Source organism: Pogoniulus pusillus, chromosome Z (genome assembly GCF_015220805.1).
Source record: "Pogoniulus pusillus isolate bPogPus1 chromosome Z, bPogPus1.pri, whole genome shotgun sequence".
Classification (NCBI taxonomy): domain Eukaryota; kingdom Metazoa; phylum Chordata; class Aves; order Piciformes; family Lybiidae; genus Pogoniulus; species Pogoniulus pusillus.
The window spans coordinates 66,182,749-66,208,912 of record NC_087309.1 but is presented as its reverse complement, the minus strand read 5'-3'; the positions used below and the strand labels follow the sequence as shown (position 1 = coordinate 66,208,912).

General features: G+C 42.3%; 1 protein-coding gene across 2 annotated transcripts in view; it reads left to right on the top strand.

The window, feature by feature from the left end:
- PCSK5 (proprotein convertase subtilisin/kexin type 5) overlaps positions 1 to 26,164 on the top strand; it is a 325,127-nt gene that overhangs the window by 190,627 nt on the left and 108,336 nt on the right. For both annotated transcript variants that reach the window (XM_064176708.1, XM_064176709.1), the window contains exons 11-13: positions 12,970 to 13,087; positions 14,142 to 14,330; positions 23,253 to 23,389. In XM_064176708.1, coding sequence (XP_064032778.1) covers positions 12,970 to 13,087; positions 14,142 to 14,330; positions 23,253 to 23,389 — 444 coding nt within the window. The remainder of the gene's footprint in view (positions 1 to 12,969; positions 13,088 to 14,141; positions 14,331 to 23,252; positions 23,390 to 26,164) is intronic.

Sequence of the window (26,164 nt, the reverse complement as noted above, 5' to 3'; positions counted from 1 at the left end):
CCTGGCTCCAGCGCGGGAACTCACGGGGCAGTCGCCCCCTTCACGGGGCAGTCCTCCCCCCCTTCACGGCTGCAGGGCAGGCGAGGGGGGAGGGAAACCAGGCGGCTTTTCCCCTTTCCCCCCAAAGTCCGGGCAGGAGAGGCATTTAGGGGTACAGGACTCCAGGACAAGGGGGTCTCGACAGGAAGTGGGAGTGGGCTAACCATTACACCTGGGGTCAGGTTCAGACCACCACTAGGAGGGCTTAACCCCTTACATCCCAATATAAAAGCCCTTCAATTTCTCATGCATCTTTGTAGATGCCGCTTTTAAGACTAATACATTGGACAACTTCCTCTTGCACTTTCGTTGTCATAATGGTAAATGTAAGATCTCAGTTTTCTCCCATTGCAGCTGTGTCTTCAAAAGTAGCTGGGTTTAAGGGAATTCTGTGAGAAGGGAGGACTGAGTTTGCTATTTCCTCTATCAGTAGGAAAAAATGAGGAGTTAATTCTGTGTAAAGTATAAAAATACAAATAATCTTACTCTGAAAAGCCTGAAGGCAAGTCAGTTTTACAAGCAAGAATGAAAAGTAATGTCCTTCCACAACTCAGTTATTGACCTGTAAAGCAGTTATGCATTTCAGAAATCACACCCAGTTATCCCAGATTAGTGATCATAGGTTGACATGAAATGGGGAGTATGGCTGAATAAAGACAAATTCTCATTCAAGAGCAACATTGTCTTAGTTAGGATATGACAAAACAAAATTCAAATTGTTTAAGCTCTGTGTTACCGTGACATTTCTCCTGTTTTGTCCCTAAATTTCCTTTAGACAATGGTATTTGCTAGTTGAAGCAGTTTCACATACTAAGGAAATTACAGAAACTTAAATCAGTGTGCAATTTAGAGCTTTATATCTGTAAATAAAATGTCAAAGGTTGAAGAAATATTGGTGTAGGTTAGTTTGAAGTGTTAAAAGGATGAGAATAACTCAAGACTCTCATATCTTCTAGTCTTGCTAAGCAACATATAAGAGAACCACAATTATAAAGGGGTATTTTAGACTCCTATTTAGCCAGTCTTATTCTGGATGAGACTTAATCGAGATCCTGAAGTAACTTAAATGAAAAACTCATCATAAGTACCAATTTAGTTTAGAAAAGCTGCATATTACTCACTTGACAAACTGAAGTTAGTACCTTTTCTTTCCTTCTGATTTGGTATTTCATTCATGTATACAAACTGTTTGTGTTTCTTATGCTGTTTTTATAGTGTATAAATTAAAGACTGAGGTATAAAGAGGAGAAAATATTCTGCAGTGATTTTTGTCAGATGAGTAAAATAGCAAGAGAGTCTTAGCATCTAAGCTACTGCTTGGTCATATTGATGACAGGTGGTGAAACTGCAGCCTAAGAGATCAAGTTTAACTGCACTGAAGCACTGCAAGGGCTGTGTTTCCAGTGTCTTGGATCCAGTTTTCCTGGAGTCTGCGTGATGGTGTGTTATGAATTATCAACACCAGCCATTCCTATTTCTCTTAGGCAACTCCAGTGGGTTATGCACACTACCTTTAGACCTGGAGGTAGCTTTACATACTTCCTGTATATAAATGAGAGAATTAGTGAATTTTCAGCAGCAGTTTCAAACAAAAACAAAGGGATTACAGAAAAGCTGAGGAAGCCTGTCCAGCAGCTGAACAGGTCTTGATTTCATGTTGCACTAATTGCTCTAGGAATGAATAAATGGACTTTAGTGCCAAGAAATGTTCTCTTTTTTTAATTACAAGAAGAGTAAAAAGATCAGCTAAAACTCAGTATTTATTGTGTGCTGCAGGAGGCAAGTTGGAGTTTCTTTTGCTCCTGCATCTGTAAATGTCTGTGTGTGCCTGTGATTTTGTATAAGTAGGAATGGATCAGTTCACATTGCTGCTTGAGGAGAGAGGATTCAAGGACAGTTCTGCCCCTGGACAGCTTGATCACAAGCTTACAGTTTTTAGCACTTCAGCTCAATGAGAACAGCAGTCTGCTTAGTCAGCAGCTTACTTTGCACCATGGTCATATTCCCATTCTGTCTCTAAAAGGCAAATACCTTCTTAGAAAACAGCCCTACACTCCCTCTGACATATGAAGTGCCTGCTACCAACAGCTGAGCCCAGCATCAATTCACAGCAGCAGTAATGAAGAGCACATAAGCAGATATGTGCAAGATCCTGGGGCATTTTGCACTTATGTCACCATTGTCTCTTTGAGTACACAGAAGTGAACTCAGTATCTTTCGCATACGAATCAGTGTTAGTTCCAGATGTTTCCCAGAAGACATTTGTGACCTCATGTGGACCACTGAGGTAGTTTTTATCCTCTGAGAGGGACACTCTAGCATAGACTTCACAGTAGTACTAACGTATAGACAAAATAATGGGTGCAATTTGAAGGCAATAGGGAATAAAATCTACTTTCTTCTCCAAGACACACACTACTTTAGTTAACTCTGTGATTCTATCCTAAATTACTGTTATTTAGTCTTTGAAAATTGAGGGTCTTGGTCGGTACCTGTAGCTGCTAACCAACCCACTATATCTGTGGCTTTGAAGTGCAAATGTTGCAGACAGCAAAATGTGCTCTGCCTCAAAGCTACCCACGTGGAAGGATTTAGGAGCACCCTTCACTGCCAGGAAACTGTTTTTTTTTTTTTCAATAGGAAGGCCTTTGAAGGAATAAATGTGCATCTTTTTCAGCTGTGGAACAAAGCCAGCAGGCGCAGAACTTGTCACTACCACCTCTACTCTCATGCAAGAGTGTTTAAGCATTGAATGCCAATAGTTAGCATAGCCACATAACCTTCAGTGGTATTTTTTCTCTTGGGCAAAAATAAACACTATTCTAAGTTTTAGGGTAGGAGAATTAGAAAGTGCACTTTCTAGATTTTTTTTTATTATTTTTTATATGCATAGCAAGGCAAAAAATTTCTAATGTTTGGTGGCAGAAAAGCCATTTAAGTTCTCATCAGAAGGTCAATGCCTGGTTGTGGCAATATTAGAGGCTCTTCCAACATTACTTCTGCATGAGGAAAAGTTACTTGAGGGGAAATTTTACTCTTCTTCAAGCTCTGTGGTTGAATCAAATTCATAGCATTTTACAGCTGGCTATCCTGGGCACTAACACAATGCAAGTTGCTACCTCTCAGGAATTTCCTTCTGTTAGCTCAAAAGATCTTTCCATTCATGAAAATTTAGTCTCTTACTGTTTAAATGTAGTGCTGAAGACTGCATGGCCATCCAGCAAGACTTGGACAGACTGGAGAGCTGGGCACAGTGGAAATAATGAGGTTCAACAAGCACAAATGCAGAGTCTTGCATCTGGGGAGGAGTAATAAACTGCAGCAGTACAGGTTGGGAAGTGATCTACTGGAGAGTAGTCCTGTGGAGAGTGACCTTGGAGTCCTGGCGTATAACAAGTTATCCATGGGACAGCAGTGTGCCCTTGTGGCCAAGGCCAATGGGATCCTGGGGTGTATTGGGAAGAGTGTGTCCAGCAGATCAAGGGAGGTTCTCCTCCCCCTCTACTCTGCCCTGGTGAGACCTCATCTTGAATGCTGTATTTAGTTTTGGGCTCCCCAGTTAAAGAGGGACAGGGATCAGCTGGAGAGGGTCCAGCAGAGGGCTGTGAGGATGACGAGGGAACTGGAGGTCATGGCTTATGAGGAGAGGCTGAGGAACCTGGGGCTTTTTAGTGTGGAGAAGAGAAGACTGAGAGGGGATTTAATGAATGTTTATAAATATCTGAGGGCTGGGTGTCAGGAGTAGGAGGGCAGGCTCTACTCACTTGCTCCCTGTGATAGGACAAGGAGCAATGGATGTAAGCTGCAGCACAAAAGGCTCCACCTGAAGACAAGGGGGAACTTCTTTACTTAATCTTCAATAGTGGAACAGGTTGTCTTCAGAACAGCTTGCCTCCTGAGCTGGCAGATGGAGTCAGGGACCAGTATAGTCCCCCTATAATCCACGAGGAAAAAGTAGGGGACCTGCTGAGCCACTTGGATCCTCACAAGTCCATGGGACCAGATGGGGTCCATCCTAGGGTGCTGAGAGAGCTGGCCAAGCCACTCTGCATCATTTGTCAACAGTCCTGGCTCTCTGGAGAGGTCCCCAAAGACTGGAAGCTGGCCAGTGTGATACCCATCCACAAGAAGGGCCAGAAGGAGGAAGTGGAAAACTACAGACCTGTCAGCCTGACGTGAGTGCCAGGCAAGGTGATGGAACAGGTCACCTTGAGTGCCATCACAAAGCACCTACAGGATGGCCAAGGGATTAGGCCCAGCCATCATGGATTTAGGAAGGGCAGGTCCTTGTCATGGAGGGGTACTGTCACCTATGCCCATTTTGGTGGAGGGGAGAAATTAATTGGGGTGAGGTAATATTATATAAAGATATATATTTATTAAACTCAGTGTTCTGAACTCTCACCACCCCCAACCACTGTATATTAATATTAAATGTTCTACACGGTTATGAAAACATTCTAGGATAAAATATCTACAATGACTTATTAATAACTAGCAAACATTCAAACTATAAACAGAGAGAGGAGTTTCCCCCGCGGCAAATACCGTTTGGGGTCCATATGCTATTTGTCCAGCAGAGTGGGCTGGAAACTGATTCTGCTCTATGGCAGAGGAAACAGATATTTACAGAGGTATTAAAGCAATTACTTACAACTCTTATTAATCATCAATCACCCTCCAGGGCTATGTCACAGCCTATGCCCGTGTCCAAACTTCAGGGGATCTCTGCCTGTGGACTTTGAGGCTGGAATCCTCCCGGCTTGAGGGGAAAGGATGAATCTTCCCAGTTTCTGGGGAAAGACAGTCTCTGACCTGGTTCTCCTGGTGAAGGATGCAGTCTCTACCTTTGTGCTGCTGGCTTCTTCTGGGTGCTCTGTACAGGGATTCTTAGGCAGGATCTCAGGTGCAGGAGAAGAATATCGTGCAGTCTCAGCACAATTCTCACATTGCTGGCAGGCCGATTGTGTGCAGACAATCCAGAGTCTACTTCCTGGTTAACTCAGCGACCATGGCGCTTACCGGGCAATGATAGGCAGCGGGCATGCGAGGTGTGCACGGCTGCTTAGGAGACTGTGTTCTGTAGGTAAAGGCAGGCAATACAGGATCTGGTCCTGATAACACAGTGGTGTGCAAGTGTGCACAGCTGGCTGGAGACTATGGGCTCCACATATATATATATATATATATAGGCAGGCTTAAGTGAGCTCTGCAACTAAGGTACACAGGCAGAGGAGTCCAAGCTGCAAATGGGTCAGAGCATGAGGGTCTGAGTGTCTGAGCTATGCAATAGAGTCTGAGCGTGGGGGTCCGAGCATGTTGTTTACCTGTGTACCCCTATTTATTGAATGTGGGCTGAGATTAATGGCCCCTTGGCCACTAGAATGACCAATCAGGTTGGCAGTTAGCCAAACCTTACCATAATAGATAAATGCCACTTGCCTGGACTTTCCCAAATATGGGGATCACATGGGCTTACACCAGGGAAGCATGAGCTGGGTGTGTGGGGGCTTACACAACATGTTTACAACCAGAGGTCCTGGCAGGCCAGACTTTATGGCACCAGGTCTGTTGTGCCTCCTTTTTATCCCTTTAATGTGTTTACCTCTGGCTTAGACAGAAAAACGTGTCCAGGCAGGGCAGGCATAAATAAGCCTCTTTTCGGGTCTACAGGCCCTCCATAACAGTCCTAGGTGATCAACTTGATCTCCTTTTATGATCAGGTTACCTGCCTGGTGAATGTGGGGAAGGCTGTGGATGTAGTCTACCTGGACTGCAGCAAAGCCTTTGACACTGTCTGCCACAACAAGGTCCTGGCAAAGCTGGCAGCTCGTGGCTTGGACAGATTCACTCTGATATGGGTCAAGAACTGGCTGGGAGGCCGGGCCCAGAGAGTGGTGGTGAATGGTGCCACATCCAGTTGGCAGCTGTCACTAGTGGTGTTCCCCAAGGATCAGTTCTGGGCCCAGTCCTGTTCAATATCTTTACTGATGATCTGGATGGGGGATTAAGTCCAGCATCAGTAAGTTTGCAGATGACACCAAGCTAGGAAAAGGTGTTGTTCTGTTGGAAGGTAGGAGAGCCCTGCAGAGGGACCTGGACAGGCTGGATGGGTGGGCAGAGGCCAATGGGATGAGATTTAACAAGGCCAAGTGCAGGGTTGTGCACTTTGGCCACAACAACCCCAAGCAGTGCTACAGGCTGGGGACAGAGTGGCTGCGGAGCAGCCAGGAAGAAAGGGACCTGGGGGTACTGATAGATAGTAGGCTGAAGATGAGCCAGCAGTGTGCCCAGGTGGCCAAGAGAGCCAATGGCATCCTGGCCTGCATCAGGAACAGTGTGGCCAGTAGGACGAGGGAGGTTATTCTGCCCCTGTACTCAGCACTGGTCAGGCCATACCTTGAGTCCTGTGTCCAGTTCTGGGCCCCTCAATTCAAGAGAGATGTTGAGGTGCTGGAACATGTCCAGAGGAGGGCAATGAAGCTGGAGAGAGGCCTGGAACACAAGCCCTATGAGGAGAGGCTGAGGGAGCTGGGGTTGTTTATCCTGGAGAAGAGGAGGCTGAGGGGTGACCTCATTGCTGTCTACAACTACCTGAAGGGAGGCTGTAGCCAGGTGGAGGTTGGTCTCATCTCCCAGACAACCAGCAACAGAACAAGGGGACACAGTCTCAAGTTGTGCTGGGGGAAATATAGACTGGATGTTTGCCACAGAGGGGTATTCTGCCGCCTACACTGATTTTGGCAGAGGGGAGAAATTAATTGGTGTGAGATAATATTCTATAAAATTAAGTATTTATTAAACTCAATATTCTGGAGTCTCACCACCCCCCACCACTGTATATAATATTAAAAAGATTCTACACAATCATAAAATCAACCGGGTTGGAAGAGACCTCGAAGATCATCCAGTCCAACCTATCCCCCAGCCCTATCCAGTCAACTAGACCATGGCACTAAGTGCCTCATCCAATCTTTTCTTGAACACCTCCAGGGACGGTGCCTCCACCACCTCCCTGGGCAGCCCATTCCAATGGCAAATCACTCTCTCTGTGAAGAAAACATGGAAACATTCTATGATTAATATCTACAGTAACTTATTAATAACTAGCAAACATTCAAACTATAAACAGAGAGAGGAGTTTTCCCCATGGCTTAATGCCACTTGGGGTCTATATACTATTTGCCCAGAAGAGTGGGCTGGAAACTCTTTCTCCTCTATGGCAGAGGCAATAGATTATTACAGAGGCATTAAAGCATTCACTTACAAATCTGATTAATTATCAATCACCCTCCAGGCCTACATCACAGCCTATTACTAGTGTCCAAACTTCAGGGTGTCTGCCTGTGGACTTTGAGGCTGGAATCTTTCGGCTTCAAGGAAAAGGAGAATCCTCCTGGCTTCTGGGGAAAGTGTGAATCTCTGACCTTGTTCTCCGGATGAAGGATGCAATCTCTGCTCTTGTCTCCTGGCTTCTTCTGGGTGCTCTGTCCAGGAATTCTTGGCAGGATCTCAGATGCAGAGGCAGGATGTCGTGCTGGCTCAGCACGATGTAACGCTGGCTGCATAGGCCAATTGCGTGTGGATGATTCAGAGTCTGCTTCCCGGTAACTCGGCAGCAATGGCGCTTACCAGGCAATGATAGGCAGTGGGCATGCGAGTGTGCACAGCTGACTGGGAGACTATGGGCTCCACATATATATAGGCAGGCAGGCTTAAGTGAGCTCTGCAAGTGAGTACGAAGACAGGCAAGCAGTGTGGGGAGTCTGAGCAATCGGGAGAGTCCGAGCATGTTGTTTACCTGTGTACCCCCATTTATCAAAAGTGGGCCGAGATTAAGGGCCCTTTGGCCACTAGAATGACCAATCAGGTTGGCAGTCAGCCAAACCTTACCATAATAGGCAAAAGCCTCTTGCCTGGACTTCCCAAGTGTGGGGATCACATGGGCCTTACACTAGTTAGACACGAGCTGGGCGTGTGGGGCTTACACAACATGCTTACAAACTGGAGTCCTGGGCAGACCAGACTTTGTGGCACCAGGTCTATTGTGCCCCTTTTATCCATTTAATGTGTTTACCTCTGGTTTGGGCAGAAAAAACATGTCCAGGCAGGGCAAGGCATAGATAAGCCTATTTTCAGGCCTACAGGCTCTCCACAGCAATGTTAGGAGGAAGTTCTTCTCAGAGAGAGTGATTTGCCATTGGAATGGGCTGCCCAGGAGGTGGTGGAGTCACCATCCCTGGAGGTGTTCAAGAAAAGCCTGGATGAGACACTTAGTTCCATGGTCTAGTTGACTGGACAGGGCTGGGTGCTAGGTTGGAGTGGATGATCTTGGAGGTTTCTTCCAACCTGGTTGATTCTATGATTCTATCATAAAGGTCACAGACCACTGGAACAGGCTCCTCAGAGAGGTTGTGAAGTCTTTCAAGGCCTATCTGGATGTGTTCCTCTGTGACCTGACCTGGATTATGGTCCTGTTCTGGCAGGGGATTGAACTCTTTGGGTCCCTTCCAACCCCTGACATCCTGTGATCCTGTGATCTAGAGTAGCTGTGTACAGCTACAGACCATGGGAGTGAAGACTTGTTCCTCCAACTGTTCTTTTTTTAGAGCAGACAGATTAATGAGTAAAACCATAAATGTCAGAGTGATACATGCAATGTAAGAACAGACAAGTGACTTCACAAATAAGTATGCTATCATCTAAAAATGGAGTTTTTGCAGGATGGCAAAGGAGATTCCCATTACAGGAGCTGTCAGCACAGTATAAGCAGTTTATCTATCTAAGCTTTCTTTGCCCTTTTTCTGACTGCCTTCACCCACGCGTAAAATGGGACATTTTTTTTCCCTGTCCATTTGTTTGAGGAATACATTAAAGAGAATTCATAAGGCTTAAAAAAGGCTGAAGTTAACTATTTTCCTGTATTTTAGGCCTTGTATTTAATTTCTGAAACAAGTACCTGCCTTGGCAAAAGAGTTATATTTAGGTCTCTCTAAATGACAATTTCTGTGCTGTGTGCACTTCTTTTGGGGACTGAAGAGAAAAGAGATGCGAAGAAAACCAACTTACTACAGAGTCATTATGCTTTACAGTATTTTCCATTGAGGAACCCTCTTCAGCTGGCAGCTTCAGACAATGTTGGATACTACCATATATGGAAGATGGAATCCTTAAGCAGTGATTATTTTTGTACTTTGAATTGTTATTTGTTTGACAAGGTTTGGGTTTTTTGGATGGAATTCTTTGAATTTTGGTTTAGCAATGAATAGAGGCTGCTTTCACAAACTCTTTGCAAAGTGCACTTGGAAAGACTTAAACCATGACTTGTTGCATTACTGATTGAAATAGCACTTGGTTTTCTGAAGTTTTTCTGGTAGTATTGTCTGCAGTAGCAAGCAAACCTGATTTATTAATATTTATGATCAAAACTACTCCCTCTGGAAGCTTTCTTCTTTCGCTTTCCTCAGTAAGACATTTACCAAGCCCACCAATTTGTCACAATAAAACAACATGGCCAGCAGCTCTTCTAATTCATCAAAATCCATTTGCAAGCTTCTGTTTTGATTGGAACAGCAACCAAAACCACACAGCTTGGTCAGCAAGCGAAACATTTAGCCCGCATGAACTGCTGGAATTCTTGAAGTAGTTAACTTCAGTTAAGTACTCTTGAATTTACAGAAAAGTGAAAGGTAGACAACTGGCACAAGTCATAGAATCATAGATTGGTTTGAGTTGGAAAAAGTGCCTTCCAGTAGATCAGGTTGCTCAGAACCCCATCCAACCTGACCTTGAATGCCTCAGGGATGGGGTTCTACCACCATCTGGGCAAGCTTTACCACCTTCATTGTGAAAAAATTATTCCTTATATCTGGTATAAATCTCCCCTCTTCTAGTTTAAAACTGTTAAGTCTTGTCACATCACTACAGGCCCTGCCAAAAAGGCTGTCCTCATCTTTCTTATAGGCTCCCTTTAAGTACTGAAAGACATTAATAAGATCTCCATGGAGCCTTCACTCCTGCAGCCTAAACAACTCCAGCTCTCTCAGCCTTTCTTCACAGGAGAGGTATTTCAGCCCTATGTTGATTTTTGTGGCTCTCTTCTGGACCCACCCCAACAGGTCCCTTTCTTTCCTGTGCTGAGGGCTCCAGAGGTGGACACAGAACGCCAGTTGAAGTCTCAGCAGAACAAAGGGGCAGAATCAACCACTTTGACCTACTGGCTATGCTTCTTTTGATGCTGCCCAGGGCATGGCTGGCCTTCTGGGAAGCAAGTACTCCATTTCATTTCATAATGTACTTCTTATCCACCAATACACCCAAGTTCCCCTCCACAGGGCTGCTCTCGATCCCTTCATCCACTGGCCTGTTGGAGAACTGGATCTTCCAACACAAAAAGGACATGGAACCATTGGAGCAAGTCCAGAGGAGGGCCACAAAGATGATCAGAGGGCTGGATCATCTCTCCTATGAGGACAGGCTACAAGAGTTGGGGCTCTTCAGCCTGGAGAAGAGAAGGCTTCGTGGAGACCTTATAGTGGCCTTCCAGTATCCAAAAAGGGCCTACAGGAAGGCTGGGGAGGGACTATTTACAAGGTCTTGTAATGACAGGATTAGGAGTAATGGGTTTAAACTGAAAGAGGGGAGATTTAGACTAGATGTTAGGAAGAAGTTCTTTCCGGTGAGGGTGGCAAAACACTGAACAGGTTGGCCAGGGAGGCTGTGGATGCTCCCTCCCTGGAGGTGTCCAAGACTAGACTGGATGAGGCCTTGAGCCACCTGTTCTAGTGGAAGTGTTCCTGCCTTTGGCAGATGATCTCTGAAGTCCCTTCCAACCTAAGCCATTCTATGATTCTATGACTACCTCAACTCACATGAAGGAACTTGCATTTAGCCTTGTTGAACATCATAACATTCAGATAGGTCCTCTTCTCATGCTTGTCCAAGTCCCTGTGGATGCCATTCAATCCCTCAGACATGTCAACAGCACCACTCACCTTGGTGTCATCTGCAGACTTGCTAAAGGCGCGCTTAGTCCCACTGTCGGTATCACTGGTGAAGATACTGAGATACTAAACAGCACTGATCCCAGTATGGGCCCCTGGGGGATACCACTTGTCACTAGTTTCCATCTGGACATCAATCCATTGACCACCACCCTTTGGATGTGACCATCCAACCAGCTAGTCATCTACCCAGCAATCCACTCATCAAATCTGTTGCTCTGCAATTCAGAGGCAGGGATGTTGTGGAGGACCATATTGAAGGCCTTACAGAATTCCAGATAGACAACATCCACAGATCTTCCCTTGTCCACTGGTCTAGTCACTCTATTATGGAAGACCACTAGGTCAGGCAGGCAGGGCTTGCTGTTGGTGATGTTTATTGGAAATATCGCACTTTGGGTGTTGGATTTGGAAGTTCAAGAGGGTTTTATCTTAAGAAAGATGATGCTTTAAAGCCCTTTGCTTCTTTAAGTAGAAAGCATTCAGGCATTATAGATAAATTGCTTAGTGTTTTGCAAGGGTCCTATTGTTGACTCTCCGTAGCCTGAAAGGCAGATGGAGGTGAGGATGGAACATCCAGGAATGTGCATTAACAGATTGCTAACCTCTGTGTGTGGACTAGTACCACTGTGTGTGCAGTAGGTAGTACCAGACATTGACAGCAATGTTCACAGCTCTTTCCAGCATTGTACAGATCTGTCCTTCATCTACAGATGTACAAAGGAGATAAAGGAAGTGTGATGATTTGGGTGTTCCCCGGCCCCCACACTTTTGAAGTCACCCAGACTAGACTCAGACAGCTCTGGAAATATGGATGAAGCTATTTATTTACAGCTAGCACAATATACAAGCAGATATTTACAGTATATACAGTTATAGACAGAAATATACAAATGAAAAGGTAATACAGAAACACAACTCCCCTTCCAGAAACCTGAGTCCCCAGGAGGGGCTCTCAACCACCCCTGCACCTTCCCCCTGCCCCTCTCAACCTTACCCCAGTCCTAAAGAAGAATAGAGGTTCAGCCAAGAGGTTATGAAGCAAAGTGGGTTAAGCCAAATGGAAGGTGAGGTTAGGGAGTAAGATGTTGCTCAGCCAGCAGCCCAAGCCAGAGTGAGAGAAAATGGTGAGGGTGTTACCTAATGTTTTCATTTCTTCTTCCCAAACTCCTCAGTGAGACTTCTGAGGGAAGTAGACATCACCATTGTTTTCCTTTCACAGCCTATAATCTAGTTCTTCTCACCAAAACATTCTACCCTGCTTCAAACTAGCACAGGAAGGAGCCTTTCTGACACAGACTCTGCATGAAAGCCACTTTTTCTTTAGGGCCCTGGATTTCATATACCATTGCTTTTCATGTTCATTATGCAAACAGCCTAATGGAAATGTTGGATCCAGCATTTTGGCTGGCCAGTGGCAACCATGATGCATATTGGGATAGGAGAACATCCTATCCCAATATCCCACTCAGGGATGTTATGAGCATACAGTGGTTACAAAAAGACATTGTCTCAGTCACCTTCAATGTGTATGGTAATGAAAATAACCCTTCTCTGCCTCTTCACACCTTTTAATGTCATGTCATGTAAGAGGACTGGGCTGAATTAAGGCACGTGGACAAAGGGAGAGGCAGAGGTAGTTGTAATATCTGGAGTTCTGCATTTCTGGTCCGTACTTCTTGTGTTAAGTCAGTATTATTAATGCAGATTGTTTACCACTATTGTAATAAAGCAGTTAATAGATGCCAAGAACTAATTAGATAAAGTCATTATTGTTTCTGGCAAGGAGATTTTTGATCATTGTGCAAAATCAAGGAAGAAGGAGAAAAGATGTAGCTACTGTTAGGATGTGGCTCTCTGGAACTGGTCTATGATGAAAATCAAGGCATTATGCTATAATGGCAACCATTCTGTTTTTGTCTTGCAGTGAGCCATCTCTATGGATTTGGACTGATGGATGCTGAAGCAATGGTGATAGAAGCAGAAAAGTGGACAACAGTCCCTCCACAGCATGTGTGTGTGGAGAACACAGATCGGCAAATCAAGTAATACCCGCTGCCAAAACTCTTACTGACGTAAACTTATGGAAAGGAATTTGGTATAATTTACACCTCCCTTGCGTTGTGTGTAATGTGTCATTTTGAAAGCTATACCGGGGATCCCTCACCTTCACAGATGTCACATCATTTGCCTGTAAATGCTGTTCCTTGTAGCACTTGGAAAAAGGTCCTAGACAAAATAAAGCCCCCAAAGTTGAAAGTCAAAAGCAAGCCAGGCTGGAATATGATTGATTGTGATGTAGATGATGCACCAAAGAAGAAGCATGTTTGGTTGAGTACGCTACAGTTACCTTTGTAAGATCAGTACAGACTTCCCAGTCCAGGATCTAACAAGCAAATACTGTTTTTATTGAAATGCTCCATGATGTTTTGCTCCATCTCAGGAGCCTGTAGCTCACAGGCTAAGATTAAACTGCTTGCCACTTGGTAACATAGTGTCTTCATAGAATCAGACTTAAGAACAAAATTCTATTCAGTTTCAAGGCACACTTTCAAAGCATTGAAATTATTGTTTGATAAATAAGCTTGACAGACTTGGTCCATAACTGGTAGTCAGACTGCAGTCAGACTGCAGTCATACCAGTTTAAACCAGCTGAGTGACATGCTGTTTGGTACAGTTAACATGTAATACTTGCTATTACGTAAGCAAGGATGCCAGGCTATGCCAGGCATTTCCCGCGGCTTAAAAACCAGCTGTGATTCCATGACAATCCCAACAGTTCTCAGATGGCCACTAATCCACAAAAATGCTCTGTCCCAAAGGCTTATTCTTACTAGATGTTTTTCAGTGTCCTCTTATAGCACGGGTGCATGCTTAACAGAAAACCAGATAGTTACCATCCGCTGTGGTAAAAAAAGTACCCTATGGTGAAAGTGTCAGCTAGGAAGCTAGTGTTAAAATGAACAGTTATAGGCTGCTGACTTATCAGAAATGATTGTCCAACACTGTCATTTACTACTGAGCAAAAGAGATGTGGCTGTCTCATTTTGCAGAAAAAGCAAGAAATGCTGATACTGTTTTGTGTGCTTGTGTTACAGAACCATACGACCCGACAGCATTGTCCGTTCGATTTACAAAGCCACTGGCTGTTCAGATAATCCCAACCATCACGTCATCTACCTGGAGCATGTTGTTGTGCGTGTCACTATTACACACCCTCGACGTGGAGACTTGGCAATTTACCTAACCTCTCCTTCTGGAACCAGATCACAGCTTTTGGCCAACAGGTATAGTATGACAACGCAGCTTCACAGTTCAGTCAGCCTGCAGAGCCTGCACCAAGATTGCAGAACAAACGAGGAACAATCCAAGTCATTACATTAGGCTCACTGGGAGACACAGGCTAATTTCTTCTGAGAGGGATGAGGAGAGTGAAGTATAAATGAATTCAGAAGTGACAATCTCTGTCTTTATCAGTAGAAGAGTAGACTGTAAAGCTATTGAAGGACATCATCCCCAGAACAAAGATTAGCCAATTTTGATAATGTCGTGTGGCTCACAATTATTAGATTACTGGAAAATGTGAAGAAACTAGTAACAGGCTCAGTGTTACAAAAGGAAGTTGATTGGATGTGTTTCCACATACTATTGGCACCTATTTTTATTTTTTTGTACTTTCTTACCCTTTATCCATTAGTAATAAAAATCAGGCAGAGTAGTGATTCTCTACTATTATATTCTTTAAGCTTTCTGAATATGGTTATGATTTCCGGTGTTAGGAGTTCTCAAATCCTTTTTTACCCCTTGCATATTGAAGTAGTATGCTTAAGCTGTTTAAAGACTCCTAGTAGGACAGTGCTGAGAAGTTGCACTAGTACTCTGAAATTAATAGGTCCATTTATAAACAGCCTATTAAAATGTTTTGAAGCCAGACATTTCCTTCATCCTATAGATCTATGATGGGCACTTGCTTTTATTGACAACCACTGAGGAAAGGCAATTCTTTTTCTCATCCCATCACCTCCGTGTTATGTTCTTGGATAAAAAGTGACATTGCATCAGATTGTCCCTTTTTCTCCAGACTGGTCTCAAACAAATAGTGCAGTTTCAGTCCCTGGAGATTCGATACATCATTAGTATTTGTCATTAGCAAATTGAAAGACTTAGAATCAAAGAATGGTTTAGGTTAGAAAGGACCTCAAAGGTCATCTAGTTCAAATCACCTGCCATAGGCAAGGAACACTTCCACTAGAACAGGTGGCTCAAGGCCTCATCCAATCTAGTCTTGGACACCTCCAGGGAGGGAGCATCCTCCCTGGCCAACCTGTTCAGTGTTTCACCACTCTCACCAGAAAGAACTTCTTCCTAACATCTAGTCTAAATCTCCCCTCTTTCAGTTTAAACCCATTACCCCTTGTCCTGTCATTACAAGATCTTGTAAATAGTCCCTCCCCAGCCTTCCTGTAGGCCCTTTTAAAATACTGGAAGGCCACTATAAGGTCTTCTTGAAGCCTTCTCTTCTCCGGGCTGAAGAGCCCCAACTCTTGTAGTCTGTCTTCATAGGAGAGATGATCCAGTCTTCTGATCATCTTTGTAGCCCTCCTCTGGACTTGCTCCAACAGTTCCATGTCCTTGTGTTGGGGGCTGCAGAACTGTACACAGTATTCCAGGTGGGGTCTCTGGAGAGCAGAGTAAAGGAAGAGAATCACCTCCCTTGCCCTGCTGGCCACGCTTCTCTTGATGCAGCCTAGCACACAGTCGGCTGTCTGGGCTGCATGCACACACTGACGGCTCAAGTTCAGCTTTTCATTAACCAAGTACCACTTCTCAATGATAATTCTGTTTCTCTGGTCTACTAGCAGAAGTTATCTTTAAGAAAACGTTGGCAGTCCTTCCCAGATAAATCTTGCTAAGTCATTGATCCAGAACACTGCCTTGTACTGTAGATGGATAAAAACTTGTAAAACCCAGAAACATGAGGCTGTACCCCATTTCCAGCTTGTAAGTTGCAGCTGCAATTAAAATGTTTCTATACTTCTCTGGCTGGCCAGATGGGACCATAGTATAATAGGGAACATCTTTTTCATTTGTGTCTAGCAGATTTAGATGCCTGTCATTCTGCTGGACACAGAGGATGTTCCCATGCAGAAGCTGATGTTGCATATCTCAGAAACAGCCAAAGCTGTGATTGCCAAACCTATGTTGAGGACTCCTCTACTATCACACTCTAATTTTCAAGAAATTCTACAACCTCAGTCCCACTCCTAAGGGCTTTTAATGAACTGGAGTGGCCTGCCTTCTCAGTTGCCTCTACATCCACATTTCTCCAGCCAGACAATAAGTTAATTTAACAGAAAATACTCCTCAAGCTGTGGACATTAATTCATCAAATGGAGAGAAAGTTGTCCTGGTATTTTGAGGCCCTCTAGAATACCTCCTGCGTTTCATTACAAATGTTGTGACACGCATCTTATATATCTCCCTGCTACACCAAACAAAGAATTTCTCCTCTGCTAACTAGTGCAGAGGCAGACTTTACCCTTCAAGCAGTTATGAAACAGACCAGTTTTGTTTTTGAAGAAATCCTTTAGTTTTCTATTCCATTTTCATGCAGCAGTTCTTCCATGTTTCAAAATGGAAAAAAAAAAAAGTCCTCCACTAAGTATCCAAATAAAACAATCTCGTGTAAGCCCAGTGGTCTTAACACAGCTATTTTTTGGCTCTAGGCTTTCATGTCTTGCAGCTGACTCACAGCAAGCGGGAGATAAAGGCATTCAAGTATTCACAGTTCACCTCTGGTGATGACTGGTATGTGGAATAGGTACAAAGTTTAATTCAGTCAGTCTCTTTGTAACCCCTGCAACTTAGAAAGTAGTTATTTTCTGTACCTGTGATAGAAGGAAAGAACAGAAATATGTGTATTAAAACAAGCTGTTTCTTATCCTATACTACCAGAAGGCTAACCAGAAAACAAAGAAACCTGAAAGGCTTTTTAATGTTTTGCTACTTTGCAAAAAACCAAATTGTTCACAACGGAACATAAAATCATACCAGGAAGTTTCTTCCTGTGCAAGCTTCAGAGAGTTGTCAGTCACATTTGGATGAATTGAGTAACTCTGGGCTGCTAATATTAAGCAATAAACTTATTTTGCAGACTCTAGGGCTGAAATGAATATTGAGGCTTCACAAGACCTTCCTTAGGGTAATGCAGTTGATAAGAAAGCAGTATTTTGCAAAATGGTGTTTCAGTATTTCGTCTTGCTGGGACAAAGTCTTACAGTTCAGTAGTCTTGCAATTAGTAGCATATTCAGTCTTGTAGAGCTTGTTCTAGCATCATGTTATAAAACTCAGAGTAGAAGTGTTGTGATTCACTAATAGGAAAGTGTAATTGTGAGGCATTTGATGTTTAGAGTATAATTGATGATGGCATCAGGATAAACGCAGTGTGCAGGGATGCATTGGAAACAAATATTCTGGGTTTTTGGTTTGTTGGTTCGTTGCTTTTTTGTCCATTGGCAAAAGTCCTAGAGGCTGTTGTACATTGCTACTACCTGATTGAGATGCTTTTCTCAGACATACAAGACCTTTTAATGCACACATACGTAATTAATAGCAGCAATACCAGCTGTTTTGACTGAGCCCAGGGAAAACCTCATTGTTTTACCATTACTCATCTGGATTTAATTTGGATCAGTGTGTTGGTAAAATGTCTTAAAGTGCAAAAGGTATATTTTACATATGTGCACCACTTCTTCACCAGTTCTGAAAGAGGGGTCATTGCGTAGTTTCTGGTGCATTGATGAGCAGGTCCCTGAGGCAGCATCTGGCCTTTTTTCTGCGTATTTTATCTTCAGTGTTGGCATCCCCCTAAAACGACTTCAGTAAGAAAACTTTTCAGTCAGAGGCAATACGGATTCCTTTGCAGGCATTTGGTGGATTACACTGTCACTGGCTTGAGCTTCATGTGCATTCTTCAAAAACTGCATTACAGGGAACATCTGCTTTGTTGTTTGGAAAGTACTAAACTTGATTACATTGGTTGTACTGCAGCAGAGGAAAATACAGGCTTGGAAAGTTCTGGCTGGTGTTAGGATGAGGCTACAGCTAAGTCCACAGGGGAACGGTATCCCGTTTTTAAAAACAATTGGCCATTGGATTTGGCAGCATGGATTTATGAGTGTTTTTGAGATGTACCAAGGTCCATGCTAACAAATGTTCTGTACAGGGGGGCTACAGAGGAGAAGCTAAATACAAAGAGGGTAGAAGAAGCAAGCTTAGGGCTCATTTGTCTCCCACTGAAGTCATTGCTTGTTTAATTCTTGCCTTTTAAATTTAAAGCAGCTGCTGCCATTTGAACTGCATAACTGAAATTTTTTAGCCACGTGGTGGCAAGTTTCCAGGCCACTAACTTCCTATGCTTATATGGCACTGACATTAATAATAGCTCTGTTCAGTAACAAAGGGAAGTATTTTCATGACCATCTTTTTCCTATCATGAAACCTGAGATAATCAGTAAATTTTAATAGTACCCTCCTCTGCAGGAAATTCTTAGATCAAAACCAAGGTATTCTCCTCTCATCTCGCCAGTTTACTTCACGTAAACTCTTGACGATAGAAGCAGAGGAAATCTTTTCTTTGTAGGAGCACATTTTGATTTCTGGGGCAGTTTGTCTTACATCTTTATTGCAGTTTAAACATTACGCTCTAATAACAAAACCAATGTTTTATGTGTCCAAATGTGATTCAAAGAATAGGACCAGCTTCACCCTGAGACTTGCTGCTACAGTGAATTAGTGAAGCAAGTGGCAGCCAGAGAGAGACTGACTTTGTTTATGTTTCTTGGTTTTATATCTCTCAGCAGAAAAAATAAGTGATACAGACATCACTGTTATTTTCTTTTCACAGCCAATGATCTCATTTCTGTCATTAAAATATTCCAATTAGCCTCAAAACAGCACAGTCAGTCAGTGGTCAGTGACCTTTACTGCAATTGCACTAATCAGGTTCCTTTTCAAACTTAGGATCAGGTTGAGAAACTCTGTGTATATGGCACCAGGTTCATTCATGCTCTTGCATTAGGATTCCTGCCTGTTCAGAGTGAAGGTTCATGAAGGTTCACTGGCCTTACATCTCTACTTTTGGCATTGCAAGAAAGTGTCTGTCTTCTTTGGGGTCTAAAAGTTGCTTACAAATTAGCATTTCTGCTTTAATTTACATTCTTAAGTAGAAGGGACATTCAGGTTAGGGTGGATATGACTACATGAATGACTGTACCCAGAGAAACTACTTAGGGGATGCTGCTTACAAGGAATAGTATTGCACTGAAAACTGCTGACTCCACTTTCTGAGAAATTCTATCATGTACTTATGCCAAATATAGGTTTATGTAAAGGATTTATATGTTACAGAGTGTAGAGTAAAATTTTCCCTTAAAACAAACTGAAGAGTCTTGGCCTCTTCAACTGCCACCATTTCAGCCTAGAAAGAGCATCACAGCATCACCTGTCTATTTATTTAGTCTCCAATTTATAACTTACTTTGTAAAACTCAAGTATTTCCCTAATAAGTGTACTTTTAAAAAACTATTCCATTTCCTGTGAAAAATTGCTGGATTTTCCCCATTTCTGTGGAGGAGGATATGAAAGCTTATAATTTCAGGTATGGCACTTTTTACATACAGGATTTTTTATTATGCCTATGATAAAATCATGAGGGTTTTTTGTCTCTTCCTCCTGAAATTACTTGAAAGAATGACACAATATTAAAGTGTGGATCTGACAGCATTTTAAGTTTGGAAACTTAAATTAGCTTAAAATAACTTAAACCCTAAAAAATAATGACTATGCGAGATTCTGCGTTCATTACAGTAAGAATAAACAGCAATTTTAGTTTCTGTGTTTGTGAATGGAAGCCCTGTCAAGTGAATACAGAACTTACAACATAAATTGCACAGTACTTAGAAAATGCTATCTAATTTAGTTTCCACAATGGCAAAGAGGATTATTGCTGCTTTGAGAGATTGACAGGATGTTTAGAAAGTAATGCATTAGTTACTGTCATGGTTTAACACCATCTGGCAATTAAGCACCACCAGACTGCTCACTCACTCCCCACTGGTGTGGTGGGGGTGACAATCAGAAGGATAGAAGTGAGAAAATGCATTAGGTCAAGATAGAGACAGTTTAACAGGTAAATCAAAAGCCATACACATAATAAAGCAAAATAATATACATGTGAGAGCATGAACATTGGCTTTAGGATGAGTCCTGTAAAGTGAGCCAAATGTGCAGGTTGATGCAGGTCAGTGCAGTTGCTGTTGCAGTAGCTGTGGGTATTCAGTGGTTATGAAGGGGATTTCTCTATTCCTCCCCTATTAGGGGGAGGTGAGAAATTAAGTTGAGGCGGTTTTGATTTTTTATAAAATGATTTATTAAAATTAATGTTTACAAATTTGCACCACCCCTAACCACTATGAAATCCAGTTCATTGCAAGTTTATGAAAATAGCTTGGGATATATATATTTACAGGGATTGATTATTAAGTGGAAATATCTAATTATTAACAATTATTGACAGAGAGAAAGATTTCTTAGGCTTAATGCCTCTTAACAACTCTAGTGTTTGCCCAGCAAGGGCTGAAACTGTGTGTGCTCTTCAGATAGAGATAACTTATATTACAGAGGAACTGAAGCTTACTTAGGTGTGCTGCTCTTGAATATTAATCATTAGTCACCTTCCCGGGAATCTGTCTCAGTGTGTGCCCAGTACTTGGGGTCTTGATATAGCTGGAGTCTGTCCCAGCTTGCAAGGGAATTGATAAGGGTTCTCCCAGTCTCTGGGGTAACAGTATTTCTCTAACCTTCTCTCCTGGGGTGATCTCTGCCTTGGAGCTGCAGCTTCTGGATGCTGTGCATGTCCAGGGATGATCAGCTGGCAGGAATTTCCCGATGCAGGAGAAGGATTGGTCCGTGTAGGTTCTGACACGGTCACGCAGCTACCAGGCTGCATTTGCAGGCTTGCAGACAGTCTGAGGGTCTGCTGGGCCTGGGTCTTTCCAGGCCTACAGGAAAACTGGCAAGCAGTATTTATGCCAGGCAAGCAGGGTCTATGCCGTGCTGCATGGAGATTTAACTCCATAGACGAATCAAGATAGCTCTAGACTTAGGCAGGGGGTTCTCAGCTCCCCATATATGCATGGTGCAGGCATGGATGTGCTCTGCTTCTCAAAGGGCTCGCAGGTAGCTTGACTGCGCCTTGAGATCAGTGCATGAGGTCTGAGCCTCTGTAATGCTTGCAGGTGAGTGAGGCCTGATCCTGTGTCTAGGCCAATGCAAGCAGGTCAGGGCAGCAAGGTGCTGCTGTGGATCAGAGCTGAGTCTAAATGCTCTAAGCTTCTGAACTGGTAAACAGTCTGGACCGTCTGAACAGACTGACCACATGGTGCTGCTGTGCACCCTTCTTTATAGGCTCTGGGCCAAGATTCGTGGCTCGTTGGACGTCTAAAGTGGCCAATCAGGCTGGCAGTAAGCCAAACCTTGGCCAATAGGCAATAGAGACATGCCTGGACCCCCCCAATAGGGGATTACCTGGGCGGACCCCAGGGGCACACGGGCTGGGCGTGTGTGTGTTACACAATTTGTTTGCTGCCTCGTGGGTCCTGGCAGAAGAACATGTCTGGGCATGTAGAGGCATAGGAAAGCCTCAGTTTTGGGGCTGCTGCCCCTCCACCACAGCAGTGCTTGACCCCATGACTCTGACTGACCTGAGTTTTCAGCAGGAAGTACTGTGTTCTATTTACAGCCTCTGTGGCAGGTTTTAACAGAAATCGACACGTTTCATGGGGCTGCAGAAGTACCCCACTTTCCAATTTGTGCTGAACTTCACAATCTCCTGAGAATAAAGCTTAGCATCAACTTAGAAAATAACAGTAAAAAATCAAGTAGTATCAAACACAGTAATATTCATGTACTGTAATACTATGATACTGTGATACTAGATTTGTCTTCATTTTATGGGAGAGGCATTTTCATCTGTTGGATTTTCTACTGTAGAGATCTTGTTTTATGAAAAATATTTAAGCATATCTATTACCAGTGGAATTTCCATGCCTAAAGATCAAATTAAAAGAGTGATAAATAATATACATACACATATAAGTATATGTGTGGCTATCTATAGATGTCTGTGTGTAGATAGATAGATAGATAGATAGATAGATAGATAGATAGATAGATAGATAGATAGATAGATATAAAACCATTATTTATACATATACCCATACGTATGTGTGTGTAGATATAAATATATATGTATGTATTTTTGAAGCTGACCTTTGTTGTTTTTTTGGAAGCAACAGTCTTAGCTTTGGGGTACTAAGCAACACAATATAAGCGTTGATGAAAAGTGTAAACCCTTTTGTGTCTTTCCAAAATCTCACTAAAAAATTCCAGGTTTAGATAATAAAACCTCTGGTCAGTCATCCTTCCCCTTTCCCCATGGGATCAGCATCACATTGCCACCTCCAAACTGCATCCCCATACTAGAAATTATCACTGCCCAGGCCTGAACTCCAGCCTCTTCACTCATGACCTAGGTAATTGAATTAGGGTATTGTTGCTGATTACATGAAACCATCAGATGCCATCAGTCTGTGAACTTTACCCAGACTCAATTCTGTCAAGTGTATGGAGGGACTGATACCTTCATCATGTGAGGATTGACACCAATGTCTCAAGTTACATCTTATTTCCTCACAAGAAGCCACATATATTGAATTGCTAATACTGTCTCTGTCACTTAATACTACTTACTGTTTTTAACCCTCTTTCAAGTATTTCACCCTTTTAAAGTATTCCAATCTAAAATAAGCATTACAGAAATTTTCCAACTTAAAAGTTCTTTGTATTTACATGTGTCTTCTCCTGAGACACATGAATCCTATTAAACAGTAATAGCAGTTTTGAATTTGTGTTTGTTTTCTTTTTTGTTTTCTGTTCTGTTTCACATTATGACAAATGGTGTTCTGTAAACAGTCTCTTTCTTCAAAGCAATAAGAAACTGTTTAATGTAATTGAAATATGTGTGAGAAAACCTTAATTGTGTTATCTAAAGGCCCAAGTGGATGAATTGGCTAATCAGAATATTGTTCAAGAATTCACAGACTTGGAGGCTTTAGTTCACTTAAAATAATTCCATGGTTTCTTTTAGGCTGTTTGATCACTCCATGGAAGGATTTAAAAACTGGGAGTTTATGACTACTCACTGCTGGAGTGAAAAAGCAGCAGGTGACTGGATCTTAGAAATCTGTGACACGCCATCGCAACTGAGAAATTTCAAGACTCCAGGTATGACTTTAATCTTTATTTGGGCTCCATGGATTCAGAATACTTAAGGTTCCTAATGCTGCCTTGACTGCTTTCATGGGTTGTAGTGTGAAGGCAGTGATGTGAAGAGCATTATTCTTAACTTCAGTTACCAATGCACTCTTCATGTTTGTGTGGGTATTATTTACCATGTAAGATGTGGTTTTCTTTCATCTTGAACTTGTTTCTGATTTCCATGGGGAATTTCATCTTCTTGAGGGTGAACTGCTCTCTGTCCAGCAGTCACATGTATCAAAGTATAAAGTTACTTTGGCCATTTAAAGCTACATCATACTAGACATGGATTCTTCAGAGGCAGAGCCTTATATGATATGTCAGATGACCAAGAGTCAGTGCTTTAATCAAAGGCAAATCTTTGCTAGGCACTCCATGAAATTGCATGTGTCACATTTGAAAGAAATTACAGTGTATCTCCATATGCTGAGATCTATTCTCATGGATGTTGAGCACAAATTTTTTAGACAGTTCTTCCACATAAGTAAGAACACACCAGAGTTACTCTGCTGTATTCGTATTGCCTATGATCTTCACGGCTGTCATAGGGCCTGTATTTACTTTCCTTATATCTGCTATATAGAGCCTAGGGATTTATTTTTGTATTGTTTATCTTTTTTGTTGTATTTTTTTTATCCTAACTGTAAGAGAAAGTCACATTTATTGGGTGTTCATACAACTAAAAAATCTCACTATAGAAGGGGAAGAAATTCACAGCTTGCTCCCCCAGTACGTTGCGTTGTGCTCATGTGTGCATGACCAGAGTGCTGAAACCTGCCATTCACCCACTAATGAACTGTGGATCTAGTAAGGATTTTAAGGCTACAGACTTTCTTCTGGTTTTAATGCTTACTGCACAGTTCCGTTTCATTCATGTATTTCAGAATACATTTCTTTTAAAGAAATAGAGGTTGAGAAAAGGGCTTTGTGATGGTTTGGGTGTTACCCACCCTCCACTTTGTAAAATCACCCAGACTAGACTCAGCCAGCTCTGGAAATTGAACGAAGCTTTGTATTTACAGCTTAGCACAAGATACAAGCAGATATTTACAATATATATGGTTATATACAGAAATATACAAGTTAAAAGATAATACAGGAATACAACATCCCTCCCAGAAACCTGAGTCCACAGGAGGGCTCTCAACTGCACTTCCACCTTTCTCCCACCTCCCTCTACCTTACCCAAGATCTTGCCTTATGCCCAAGGAAGGTTGGAGGGTCAGACATGGGGGTTAGGAAGTAGGTGGATTAATCACAGAGCCAGCAGGTTAGGTTAGAGAGAGATGCAGCCCAAAGCCCAGACAGAGAGCAACTCTGTTATCTATGTTTGTGTTCTTGTTCTTATACATCTCAGCAAGCCCATTCTTTTCTTCTCACAGCCTGTAATCTAATTCTTCCCACCAAAACATTCTAGCTAGCTTCAAACTAGCACAGGCTTTCAGACAGAGTGACAGCAGTGCAAACTGTCTTCTGTCTGCTCATTATGAGAGATGAGTATATAATTGCCCTTGGTCTTACTGAAAATTTAAACTTCAAAAAATATTTTGAAATGGGTACCTTATATGCAGATAAAAATACCATTGTTTGTGCATGGATACTGAATATGTTCCTTCCTTCAAAGTCCCATGTGCAAGTTGGTGGAAGCACTTTAATACAAATATTCAAGGGTGAAGTGTCACATAAACAAATCATCTGAATTGAAACATGTTGCAGAGATAAGTACTACTGATGTACTGGAAATAATTTATCACTAAATCTTAATTAACACTTGTTCTGATTGGACAGCATGTCAGAATGCATGAATATTACATTGGAAGAGACAAATCTAGTTGATTACTGCTCTCTGATAAATATTAACTATAACAATTCAGCTATGGTATATGTTTAGGATTACAGTGACATTTATAATATGATGAATTTATAATTCAGCAAAATAAAAGAAACTTTCCATCTCAAGCAGCTAAATAAACTTATAAAGCAGGAAGAGTTTTCTAATTGATTTGCTAAAAATAATTTCTCAGTTTTGAGACACAGATGTTAACGTACTTAAAGCTTTAAAAATATGTCATTGTGGACTTAACAATAGGGAAATTTTAAGTAAGTTTGCTCGTGATTTAGAGGGTTTTGTTGTTTCTACTACATGAAAAATCACACATTAAAGAATGTTGACTAAAATGCAAACTAAAGTGTGTAAAAGCTATGATTTTAAATCAAGAAAAGATACCATAAGTAGTAGCAGTAGTAAGCAGTAAGTACTACACACAGGGCACGTGCATGTGGCTGTGAAAGATGTGAACTGTTTCAATTCTACTTTGTCCAAGGAAGGCCCATTAATGTTCTACTAGCAGATGTGGAAATGGAATACTTAGTTGTCCTTTTTGTTGAAATTTGGTTTGTTAAATTATGCACACTGGAATGTGCAGCTCATTTGTTCGAGATAAATATGCATTTCTGGGAGGGCAGCTGGTTCAATCACTCCTGCAGCTTACAAACTCATAGATTCACAGATTCATATCCATCAGGACTGAGAACAAGCTAGAGCAAGGGAGGAATTCTAATGTATGACATAGAGTTGCCCAGTCTCCTTCCTGTTCCAAGTGGTGCATAGGCCAAACTCACCTTGGTTCACACATTTTACTTTGAACAGAAATCAACTTTTTCATTTCAGAATTACTACAAAATTGAAGCCCTGAGTTTGTACTGCTTAGATTATTTTCTGTCTGAAAAATCTAACACAAA